At 49.6% G+C, this 12,951-nt stretch overlaps 1 protein-coding gene across 4 annotated transcripts in view; it reads right to left on the reverse strand.

Moving 5' to 3' along the window:
• Nucleotides 1–12,951, reverse strand: part of SEMA4B (semaphorin 4B) — a 72,323-nt gene that overhangs the window by 46,010 nt on the left and 13,362 nt on the right. For 2 of the 4 annotated variants that reach the window (XM_036231939.1, XM_016151564.2), the window contains exon 3: nt 8,535–8,598. In XM_036231939.1, coding sequence (XP_036087832.1) covers nt 8,535–8,598 — 64 coding nt within the window. Of the gene's footprint in view, nt 1–8,534; nt 8,599–10,139; nt 11,623–12,951 lie in introns of those variants that run through there. The other 2 variants (XM_036231942.1, XM_036231940.1) reach the window with 2 other exon arrangements.

Below are 12,951 nucleotides of genomic sequence, written 5' to 3' on the forward strand. Positions count from 1 at the left end.
GGCAGCACGAGCATGTATGGTCCCCAAGGACAGGAAATAAATAAGAAGACAAACGTGCCACATCTCTATACGCAGGTAAACATCAGGGGGGTGGTTCCAGCCCTTGCCAGTGGCCACGTCTGCTTCTCTGATCCATCTTTTGGGGATCAACTGCTTCTTCTCTAATCCAACTCCGCCAATCATCCTACATCACTGTCCCTGGCCACAGTGATTGGTCCAAGGGAAGAGCGTGTGAGCCGAAAAAAATTAAACTTATCAGAGCTTTCACCGAGATTTAAAAATTGGGGCTACAATAGATGATTGGATAAAGAAGCTGTGATCCATAGATACATGGAATATTACTCAGCCATAAGAAAAGATGAAATACTGCCATTTGCGACAACATGGATGGACCTAAGTGAAATAAGCCAGACAGAAAAAGTCAAAAACCACATGATATCACTTATTTGTGGATATAGACCTAAAAGCAAGAACCAAACAGGACAAACAGAGACTCGTGGACATGGACAACAGACAAGAGGCTATCGGGGGTGGGGGAGGGGAGAGGAGGGCAGTAGATGGGGTAAAAGGGGTCAAATATGTGTTGACAGAATAAAATCTAACTATGGGTGGTGAACACACAATGCAATAGCTATATGCCTTACTATTGAATTGTTTACCATAATAAAAAAATTATTAGTTTTTATTAAACATTTTTTAAAATTAAATATAAAAATTGGGGTTGGAGAGGAAAACCCTATTCCTCTTGGATTGCTGAGCTTGAAGATGTGAATTGGAGCAGCTGACAGACACTTCCTGGGTGGAGAAAGTCTGTTTGCAGAAGCAGGGGATGAAGACATGATGAGTGGCAGAGTGTCCTGGTGTTATAATCCCAGATTCCTGCCGCTCCTGGGGCCGGCTCTGCCTTTCCTGCCCATCCCCTGGTGGTGTGGTTCAATGAGCCAACACATTCCTTTCTTTTCCTTGCAGCTCAAGAGCCCTGCCTAACCCAAACACTAGGCATCTGTCACGGGGTCATAAGCACACCAGTTCGGTAGGAGAGAAGTCACAGGCAGGACTTAATGATTTGCCAAATGAAAGTTTTAAGCAATCGGGCTGTGAAGTGAGAGACAGACGTGAACACCTCATGCATTCAAGCCGATAAATATTTATTCAGCCTCTACCTGTGCCAGGCACAGTACTAGGCACTCAGGAGATAGCAGTGAATGAGACAGACGAGATCCCTTTCCTCACTTGGGAGTAATCAGAAGGGACTTCCTGGAGTTGGAGAGGTTAGAGATCACTGAGGGACAGTGAAATCTGGCTGGGCAGAGAACGGCAGGGAGAAAAGCATGAATAACGACATGGAGGCATAAGGCTGCAGTGTCCACGAGGGCACAATGTCCTGTATCTCCACAGGGCCGGCTACAGCGGGCACTCGGTTAGTGTTTATGTCACACATGACTAAGTGAGTGAAGGGAGGAAAGTACGAGTCGTTTGGGGGAAGAGCAGGTCATCGAGCTGAGCTGGGGAAGAGCTGCTGAGAGACGGTAACGCCGAGGAAGGGAGATGGCGGAGGCCCTCACTGAGTGTGGCCTTTGTCTGGGCCACCTCCCACAATGCAGCGCTAGCAGGGCTGGGAGGAGCTGGCCGGGCTGCAGAGTGGTTCCCAGAGGCTCCGTGTGGCCCCCATCTCTGTTGTGGTTGCCACACCCAAGATCTCTTGGCCTCACCAGCCTGGCTCTGCCCAGCACCCTAACCAGCACCACGGCCACCCGAGGTCATGCCCCAGACACCACCGCCCTCCTGGCTCCGGGGTGAAGCTGCCAGCACAGCACTCCTGCAAGGTCTGTAATTTAAACATGACCTCCTCCCCAGCCTGACCACTCAGAGCCTGCTGCACCCCAGACAGACACCCGCTGTGGGAGCCGCCTGAGTAGGAGAAGAGGTCTGGTGTCCCCTCCAAGCCCTGGACCTGGACAGAGAGAGCGTCCAAGTCTCAGCTAGGCTGAGGGGGGCCGCAGCCATAATCGCCACGGTTAGCGCTGTAGCATGGCTCAAAACTAAGGACACCACGCCCTCTTGTGGCCAAGAGCGACCCTACACCTTGGTCTTCGTGGATACCAAGAACTTAACACCTTTACTTTCATTTTTTGTTTTCTAAAAGAAAATATATTTCTGAAAAATTCATTTAAATTAGACAAATTGCAGTCTCAAGGAATCTCATAGTGAAGACTTTTGGGAAGAGCTGTTTTAGATTTCCCAGAGCCAAAACAAAATTTTCTGAATCTCATTTCTTTTAACAGTTATATGCGAAGGCAAAAGGGTGAGATGTCTGAGGATTGTTGTTTTAGTTCTTTGCCAGCTCGATGAACGATCTTCCCGGGTCAATATGTTCCATGAGGTAATGCAACATGTCTCCCACATCTTCTGTAATTCCAACAGCTCTATCAGGGCAAATAGATACTCAGTCTGTTAAATGAACTATAGATAACATGCTCTTGTCTACACATTCCACAGCTTTGGAAACTCAGCTTTCCGTCTATATAGTGTTCCCTTACGGTGGGAGCCAACCTCTGAGTGTCGGTGATGTTAGCTCATTTACAGGCATTTTTGTCTATGTTGCATGATGCCCCGTGTTAGATTCTAGTTGTTACTATTGTTGGTGGTGTTTGTGGAGCAAAAGGAAGGTGACTCAAAAACAAGTAGAGGACAGATGCTGATCTCAGGGGCCGATATCCACCAAGGACACGCCATACACACATGACACAACCTGCAAACAATCACTCACTAACAGCAGAGTCTAAACTAAATATACACGTGTTAAGAGCAATAACCAGAGCAGGTATAAGGCTGATGACGGGACACCTGCTGGAAATCAGGTGTGAGAGGAGTCGGGACGAATGCCAGGCCCACGGACAGAGGCCTTCGGGGGGCTGGGTAGGTGACAAGGAGGAGGCCGGCACAGCGTTGGGCATACAACCCAAGGCACGGTGGCCCACCTGGCACCTCCTCTCACTGTTCCCTCTGTCGGGCGGCCACACGATCGACCACGAGCCACTACCAGGGGTGCCTGGCCCATGTGTACCCCTCGTACTGCTCCTAGCAGACCCAAGGCTGTACCTGGGGGTATCGGAGGACCCCTTGTCAGTAGGACCTCAGTGAGGTTCTTTGTCCTGGCCCTGCCTCGCTAGAAGGGACCAAAACAAGTCCTTTGGAGCCGCACAGCCACGACGGATCCCAGCCCCAGAGCCGGGAATTCTCGCTCTCACTGCAGAGAACACGTGGGCAGGATTGGTGCGGGCCTGCGCACGGACGGGGCTGTGGCACGCCACCAGTGCCAGTGTCTGTTCTGGCTGTGACTAGCCTGGGGGCTCGCCCAGGTCATGGGGTTCGGCACAGGGGGCGTGGATTATGGAATGCGGTACCTGAAGCAGTGTGGCTTCAGGGCAGGAGTCGGCTGTCTGGAACCACATCCCAGACCTGGAAGGTCATTAGTGAGGAATGTTGGGTGTGGGGGTTGAGGGATTCCACGGGGCCTGTATATTCTTCACTAGCGATTCTTTCAAAAGACAAACAGAAGGCCAATTGCGTCATTGACAGTAGGGTGTGTAGTTGCCACACAGTTTGGGGGTATGCAGGAACCAGAAAGGTGCTCAGTGCATATGAAATTCAGCTAGAGACAATCGGATGAACCAGATAGCTGGAAACATACAGACATCTGGTCAAGAAAGCCCAAGGCAGCCAGCCACCTCAGCCTCCCCAGTTTTCAAGCCCTGAGGGCCACCTCCACATTTGGGTTACACTGGAACTTTGAAGTACTCAGGTTGTAGCCCCCACTCAGAACCACCGAGACTGAATATTCCCTGAGCCAGCTGCCCACCCACTGTTTTGGGGATAGGCTCATGGCTAGTTCTCTGGCAGAAATTCCACAGGGGCAATGATCTCAGCTTCTGGACCTGTAGCTGTCTGGATTTGGCGAGTCGCTAAATGACCCAGTTAGACTCCATGATCTGGCTTCTGGATTTTGCTCCTGAGCTGAGGGTGAGAAGCAGGAATGTTATTCGAGATATTTTTGGTTCTAGGTAACAGAAACCCGACCCAAATTGGCTTCATCAGCGAGGACATTTATTGTCATGTAATAGGAAGTCTCATGGGAGGATGGGCTGCAGGTCAGTTAATATGATGGCCCCTCGATGAGGACACAAAGACCCCAGTTCATGTGTTCCTTTAGGAATTAGGCCATTTCCCCCTTCGTTCATGAGAGTGCCTGCTGCCCCCCAGTCTCATCAATAGAATGCGTTGTCAAACATTTGGATTTTTGCCAACCTGATAGGTGAAAAGTGGTGTGAGTGTTATTCCCATTTTAATTGCTCTTCTTACGTGAAGTTGAGCACTTTTTCACATGCTGAAGGGCTCCTGGTTTCTTCCTTTTCTGTCGACGTTGTCTCTACCGACCTCGTTCACTTTTCATTTGGGTTGTTCATCTTGGGCGCAGGTTCTTTCCATCTCTCTGCCCGGGCCTGGAACTGAGACGGCAGCAGCCGTCCCAGACACGGAGGTGTGCGGACATCAGGGGTGTCGTTTCCTGTTTGTAGCTAACCTCGTTCCAGTTCTCAACTTCCTTCTCCCTCTCCTGTTTCCCGATACATAAGAAGAGCTACAAACTCACTTTCCCAGTCTGCCTTGCAGCTGAGTGTCCATGTGACACAGTCTTGCCCAATGAGATAAACGTGGAAGAGAGCTAGGGAATTTCTGGGAAAGCTCTCTTAAAAAAAACGTGTCCTTGGCTTGGCCCCTTTCTTCCTGCCCTAATATGGACAGGATGGCTAGAGTGGCAGCTTCCGGACACCATAATGAAAAATAGAATCACAGAGATGTTGACCCTAATATCATTTGAGCCACCAAAGAATGGCCAGGAACCACCTACCTGCGGACTTCTGAACTGAATTCACTGAATACCTTCACCTTACACCATGGCTTGAGAGAGTGTGGGCAGGAATGGGGCGGGGTTCTATCACTTGTTGATAAAAAAAATTTTAACTGACAGACTGAGGCTTTTTCTCAGGAGGCAGGAAACTTGTTCCCCCTGGAGTGTGGGGCCAACTTTCCTTGAGGCATCAAGCTACAAGGAAGAGAGTCAGTAACTGGGACAGGGACCGGGCCTGGAGGGACAACCTGTGCCTCACCCTCATGGCCCAGCCGCCCAGTCATGCTGCTCCAGGGCACTGCTAGACCCCACCTGCGTGCGAGCTTGCAACACGTCCCGCCGTGGGCAACACTGCTACTTAAGCTACTAACAGACACCGGGTTACATGAGATACATCTCTCGCAACGAGGTCAGAGAAATCGTTGTATTTCCTTAAAGCAAAACCAAAATTTCCTTAATAAATAGATTGTGCTAGCTTATATACTCTGCAAGGACAGGAGTGTATCTTCTTTTCCGCTGTATTCCTAGTCCATAGGAAGTAATCAAGAATGTGGACTGGGAAGAGCCTTCACCTTGACGTGGATCCGCTGATCTGGGGGCTAGGATAATTCAATCTGCTACTATCTGACCTAATTGTACTGTATTGATTCTGTATTTCCGCATCTCGAAGACAAGACTGCAACAAGCTGTCCATTAGCTGACCTGCTGAACCCAGCATCGCAAGGATCATGAGGCTGGTCAAAGTGGGGGGCTAATGCACCTCTCTTCTGGCTCCCAAGAATCATCACTTCTCTTTCTAGGGCTTCCCAAACCACTTCTTTACCCCACTCAGCCCTCTGGCCCAGTGTTGGAAGTCTCAGCTTTCTTTCCTTTCAAAAATAGGATTGGCTTTTTGACCCTCGCCCACCTTCGAGCTCATTTTCCGTTGTAGTTTTGCAAAAGATCACTGGCAGCGAGTGACTCAGCGTCCTCTTTCTTAGGAGCCGGGATACAATTAGTCCAGGCCAAGGGACCGTATTTAAAGTAGCAGGGAGCTCATTTACAAACTCTTCTACCCGTTAGGACTAGCTAAGAGCTAGCTCCTCCCTGGGGATGCTCCTTCGGCGCTTCTCTGCCTGGTCTGCCAGGCAAAGGCCCCAGCGCCGCTGATGCTTCCTGCTGTGGCCTCCCCAGCATTCCTCCCTCAGCTCCTAGCAGCAGGCCTGCTCTTTCTTTTCAATCTTCTTGCTCTGGACAGAACTAGAAGTTCCTTTCAGTTGTCCTCCCTGGCAGTATTCTGTAATGGTTGTTTATTTCCCTCATTATGAGAAGTAATATAAGCTTGTTAAAGAAAATGTAGAAAACCCAGCTAAGGAGGAAAATGGACTAAGGACAAACGACTCCGGACCTATGACCTAAACTCAGCTTAGTTGACACCGCAGTGCTTTGTGGAAGCTGTTTTGACAGATCCCATTTGCCTTTGGGTGCCTTCTTTTTAAAATTTCCTTCGAAATATGAGTTCTAGCTGTTAACATTTTGCATGCCCTTCAACAAAAACAATTCTAGACTCCATGCAATTTTTGCAGAGATTCCCACATTCGGTTTCTTCATTTCTCAAGTTTCCAACTTTTCTATGGGGGAACATCTGTTGCTTTTGTTATCGCACACACAAAAAATATAACATATGTTATGGGCCGAATTGTGTCCCTCAAAATTCCTATGTTGAAGTCCTAACCCCTAGCATCTCAGAAAGTGACCATGTTTGGAGACGGGGTCTTTTAAAAAATAATTGAGTTAAAATGAGGTAATTAGGCTGGGTCCTAATCCAACAGGACTGGTATCCTTATAAGAAGAGGAGATGAGGACACAGAAGGATGATAACTGGGGGAGGGGCACAGAAGGACGACCATGCAAGGACACAGGGAGAAGGTGGCCATCTGCCAGCCAGCCGAGGACAGAGGCCTCAGACGGAACTGGCCCTGCTGACACTTTTGATTTTTGACTTGAAGCCTCCAAAACTGTACGTAAATATGTTTCTGCCTTTTAAGCCACCCAAGCTATGCCGCTCTGTTATGGCGGCCTGAGCAAACTAATATACTCTGTAGTTAAAAAAAGAGAAAGAAGACAAGTTACACAAGCAGCTCTGGGCATTTCAAGTTTTCACACTGAAAATTTTTGCTGATCATGCGAAAGGCAGGGGTTCAGGAAGTAATTTGCGCCCTTTTCTTTCACAGTTCGACTTTGAGCCTCTGCTTGTGGGGCAGGGAGCAAACAGAGCATCTAGCAGAGCGAAGGGAAGGCATCCACACTACACGCGGCCACCAGGCTCCACCTACACACACGTCGGGGCCCGGAAAGTTCTCTTTGTGATAAATGGTCCCGAATGGCCGCTGGTGGGGAAGAGAAAGGGAAGAGTCTGGAAGTGGTGATTCTTGGCCAGAAAAGTCATGCAAGGTCCAGTCTGGCGGCCTCTCGGGCCCACCACAATACCCTAGGTGTGGTTGGGACCCTTGAATGAAAATAAGCGGACTCTCCCTAGAAAGATGCACACGTAGATTTTGCACACTAACTCAGGGGGTTTGTGTCCTCCCCCTCCAACACCCGTGGGCCCTCATTCAAAACTTCTGTTCTAGCGAAAAACAAAAAAAGGCAGTTTATAGAACCGTTTCAGTCGGACTCCTGCCAGCTCAAACACTGCCCACCGAGTAAGAGATAAGCCTGAACCGGGAGGGAAAAGGCAGACCAGACGTCAACGGGAAGGGAGCCAGGACGCTGCGCAAACATGTCCATGAGGCCGGAGGGCGAAGGCTCCACGCGGCTCTGCACATGCCCTAACCGGGAGCAGGGGCCGCGTGGAGAATCTGAAAAAGCACCTTTTTGCATAAAGTCCCAACAGGAAAGGCTCCAGAAATATGTCCTCTCACTCACAAAAGAGTAGGGAGACAGGTGGGACCAAGTGTTGGATGCACACAGACCTGGCCTATCTGACAAGAAAGTGAAATTACGAACGTAAAGCACCAGGGGCTTTAAGGGGGCCAGGTTCAGGGACTCTTGTACGCTGTGGCGACATGTCAGGCTTGAGGAGCGGGCTGGCCTCTCCCCACACGCTGGGAACGCCAGATAAAGTAGTGGAGAATATAAAATTTTTGGATTATTGGAAAAAAATATTTCCAAGAATGGTCATTGCAGGGCTATTTATATTAGTGACGAATTGCCCCCAATCAAGGACTGCCGAAGTCAATTATGGGGCATTGTTTGATAGATTATTAGGCGGCCACCTAAGTGATGGTGCAAGCACCTTTCGCCCTCCCAGTTCAAGCCCTGGGGTCATTTTCCCTTTGAGCTTTTCAAAGTGGAGTTAACCTTAAGTGCAGGTCGCAGGTGGCCACGCCCAGCCCTTCCTTCCCCGGCTCTCAGTGAGGGATGAGGTGACGTCTCCCCACTTTTCACTCCACATAGGTTCACATCCCAGTGGGACCACCTAAAGGACCAAACCCTTTAGCTTCTTTCACCCTCGGTTCCTCCTCTACGAAAGGCGGGTAATAGTAGCAGGAAGCCTTTCTCTTCGAGCCCTCAGGGAGGCCCGCCACGCAAGGCCGACGGCATGGCGCGGGGCCTACACACCCGACTCCCAACCCACGCTCACCTGAGCCTGACGACGGGTCAGACCTCAGCTCAGTTGTTTTCTTTCTGCGGTTTGCTTCTCCCATCTGTAAAATGAGCATAACAAAAAACAAGGTTTTGGGGACGAAAGGGACTAATACAGCCAAAGTGTTTGCATTTACAATTACTATATCTAAACCACTCTGTCCAGTAGAGCAGCCCCTGGCCACGTGCACTACTGAGCATCTGAAACGTGGCTCGTCCACACTGAGATGGGCTGGAAGTGTAAATTCACATCGGACTTCGAAGGCTTAATATGAAAAGAGAATGCAAAACAGCTCACTAATGATTTCTTATACTGATTACATGTTGAAACGATAATATTTTGCATTTCTTGGTTAAACAGAATAGTTTTATAATTAATTTCACCTTTTAAAACAACTTTTTAGAATGCAGAGGGGTTACTCATTTTCCCCTGGGTATCTCCCATGTATACATTAAATATACATGTTGATAAACTTTTGTGTGCCTTTAAAAATAATAATAATAATAATAATAATAAAATCAAAGAAAACACAGCTACTAGACTATTTTAAATTGCATACGTGGCTTGCATTACATGTTTATTAGTGCTAACTTAGAACACTGCTCAGCATATCGCAAGAGTAACTGTAGCTACCATCAGCATTTAGTGCCTGGCTCACGGTAAGGACTTATCAAGCGGCCATTTTTGCTCTGAAGACTTATCACTGTGTCCTCTCTGGCCTCCACTTTGGAGATCTATGATCTATGTCTGGAAGGCACTGACTGTTCCCAGCCACAGCAAAAGGTCTCCTCCTGGTCGTTCCTTTAATCTGGCCCGCCCCCAAGACCTCTCCAGGGACACACACAGACACACACAGACACGCACAGACACACACACACACTCTTGAACATCATCATTCTCCGTTTCTTCCTCAGGCCTTGCACATCCGAGGCTTGAGCTGTGATGCTCACACAGGTGGACCAATGGCAGAAGGGGCTGTTGGCAGGCTGCCAAGGGGTCGCCCAAAGCAGCCTTTGCCCCCAGACCTACCCTCAGCCTGGCAGCTGGTAGAGTAGAGATCGGAGCCCTGGGCTATACGGTCTCTCAGAAGATCAACACACATGCCAGATGGCACGTTTTCAGTGCAGTTAGAGGGTGAGGGCAGTTTTGTTTAGGAAAACATCTCGATCAGCCACTTTGGAAGGGGGGCTGTCGCAGACATGGCCGAAGGGAGATAGCTAAACACACAAGAGGAACTAAACAGCTTTATAGGGTTGTTAACAGAAACTTGGAGGAAAGGGATCCCCAAAAAGTGAGATGACAGAGGAGAAGTTTGGAGAAATGAAAGGGCAGGAGCCACAGCCTGGGAGAAATTCCAGTGAGAAATTCCCAGTGGCAGAGACACCAAAGGACTTTAAAGAAATATCGCGGTAAAATACACATAATGCAATTTGCCACCTCAATCATTTCCAGGTGTGCACTTCAGCGGCCTCAAGGGCATTCTCTCTGCTGTGCCCCTATCACCACCGCCCAGAACTCTATCCCTCCTCCCAAGTGGAAAACTCCGTCCCGGTCAAAACAACAGCCCTCCCTTCCCCCAGGCCCTGCCAGCCACAATCCTACCTCTCTCTCTGGGAATGTGACTCCTCTAGGGACCTCAAGTTAAGTAGAGTCCTAAGGTATTTGTCCTTTGGAGTCCGGCTTATTTCACGCAGCATAACATTCCTCTGTGGTGCAGCCACACTGTCGCCCACGGTGGCCATGCCGTTTCACACTCTCACCAAGAGTTCCGATTTCTCTACATCCTCGCCAACATTTGTTATTTTCTGGGGTTTTTTTTTCTTTCTTTTTTGAAGAGTAGCCGTCCCAAGTGTGTGAAGCGGTATCTCACTGTGGTTTTGATTTGCATTTCCCTGGTGATCAGTTGTGTTGATCAACTTTTTTATGCACTTATTGGCCATTTATAAATCATCTCTGGAGAACTGTCTATTCAAGTCCTTTGCCCATTTTTTATTGATCGATTGATTGATTTTCTGTTGTTGAGTTGTAGGAGTTACTTACATTCTTTGGTTATTAACCCCACATCAGACCTATGATTTCTAAGTATTTTCTTCCACTCTGTGAGTTGCCTTCTCACTCTATTGATTGTTCTCTTTAATGCACAGAAGTTTTTTTTAAGTCTGATGTAGTCCAATTTACCTATTTTTCCTTTCGTTGCCTGTCATATCCAAGAAATCATGACCAAATCCAATTTCATGGAGCTTTTCCCCTACATTTTGTTTTAAGAACTTTAAAGTTTTACTTTGTATGCTTAGGTTTTTAATACATTTTGAGTTAATTTTTGCATATGGTGTGAAGGAAGCACCCAGTTTTATTTTTTTGCATGTGGATAGCCAGTTTGCCCACCACCGTTTGTTGAAAAGACTGTCCTTTTCTCATTAAGTGGTCTTGGCACCGTTGCTAAAGATCATTTAACCAGATATGGAAGGGTTTATTTTTGGGTTCTCTATTCTAGTCCACTGACTTATATGTCTGTCTTTACACTAGTAACACACTGTTTTGATTACTGAAGCTTCGCGGTCAGTTTTGAAATCAAGAAGTGTGAGGCCTCCAAATTTGTTGTTCTTTTTCAAGTTTGTTTGGCTATTCTAGGGCCACCCCAACTGGCACACAGTTCATCGACTGGGCACTCTGTCATGGGCAGACCGACTCGGGGACCAGGGCGAGGGAGGAAAAACTGGCAGTCTTGGATCGTGGCAAAGGGCGATATGGGGGTGCATACCTGGGTGACTCTAGCTGTGATCGGGTTAGGGACTCTGCTTAGCCAGAGGCCCTGCCTGACACCCTCCCTGGGTAGACACTGCCACCTTCTGGCTCTCTGCTGACCGACTGCCCCAGCCCATCTTAAGAAGGGCTTTCTCCTGACCACGAACCAAGAGATGGAATGAGGTTTCCTTGACCTCCTCCTCACAATGTTATCTTCCTGAATCTGGCTGATCCCAACCTTTTCAATCATTCGGTTTCCTCCCACTGATGGCTTAACACAACTGTCATGTTTACAGCTCTCCTAAGATAGCTTTGTTTGCCTTCACGGTCAGTTGACTGGGGGCAGGGCCTCCAGTGACGCAGGACTGCTGTGTCACTGGGATGAAGGCACCCAGGCCACCTGCACCCTTTCCAGTCTTCTTCCCTTGTCCCTCTGTTGGATGGGTGGTTGGCTGGTGTTTTCTGGGAACCCCCAGCTCCTCCCCAACCGTTGCTCCTTCTCGAGCAGGCCTGCCTGGTCCCTGGAACCAGCGGAGCCGCTGGTTCGGTTGACCACAGTGCTTTTCTCCCGCCCCTTCTACACGGTGCTGCTTCTCCCTCTTTCTCCCAATCGCAACACTTTTCTCGTGGCTCCCGAGGATCGCTCTGACCTGGCCCAAAGCTCGTTGTTAGATGTCCCAAACTCGGCGCTGAAACCCAAGTCCTCGGCACTAGCAGGCACCGCCGGGAGACCCAGCTCCTCCGCTCTGGGCCTGCCCATTCCCACGGCCCAACCAGGGGAGTGAACTGGGGCTACCACGTCCACTGGTGTCTGGTCTGGCGGCTGCAGAGATGTTGTTCTGGCCTCATGCAGGGAGGCCCGCAGTCCCTGTGGATTCAGCTGTGGTGGAGAGGCCTTGGGCGAGGCCAGCTCTTCCTGGGGACACATTCCACATTCTATCCACGCCCACTGTTTGTTCTCTGCAGCACCCCCCACAGCTGTCCCTGGCTCGAAGACCCTCCTAACTACTCCATATTTCCTTCCCTGCTCTCCACAGAGCAGACCAATTCATTGGGCGCCCTCAGAAATGCAGTCCCTCCTTCCTCATCTCTTCTGTGCCACATGCTTCTCTCTGGGGCGGGGGCGGGGGGGTGGGGTCGGGGCACCTTAGAGGTTCTGCCAGAGGCCCAAGACCGTGTAGCCAGAGGAGCGAGCATGGCTCCGCTGCCCAGCCAGACCACAGCGGGGCGCTCAGAGGCTCACCTTCCTCTCCACCCCGAACGTGGCCATCAGACCTTCTGGAAATGGGTGCTCCCCCCTGGGCCCCTGGGTTGCTAAGGGCACCTGAGGTTTAGCCAGGACTTCTGAAGCTGTCCAGACCCATGAAACCCAGGTACAAATGCACCCAAAGTGCTCTGTGGGGGTGGCTTAGCAAAGGGGCCTCTGCAGGAACTGGGAGGACCCACCTTCTGTCCTGGTGACTGTCCTCCTGACTGTCACACCCAGAAGGATCAGGTCCTGCCAACACGCCCCCACCTCTGCCTGCTACCCTCTTTTTGGAATTTTGTGCAAGCCATTCTCCACACATTAGTGTAATGCTGTTTTCATAATTATTCTCATGTAAAAGCCCTCGATGGTTTCCCACAGATCCTGGAATCATGATGTCTCTGTCATTCCCCCAAGGCCCGT

The sequence above is a fragment of the Rousettus aegyptiacus genome, unplaced genomic scaffold, assembly GCF_014176215.1.
Source record: "Rousettus aegyptiacus isolate mRouAeg1 unplaced genomic scaffold, mRouAeg1.p scaffold_m13_p_14, whole genome shotgun sequence".
Taxonomy (NCBI): Eukaryota; Metazoa; Chordata; class Mammalia; order Chiroptera; family Pteropodidae; genus Rousettus; species Rousettus aegyptiacus.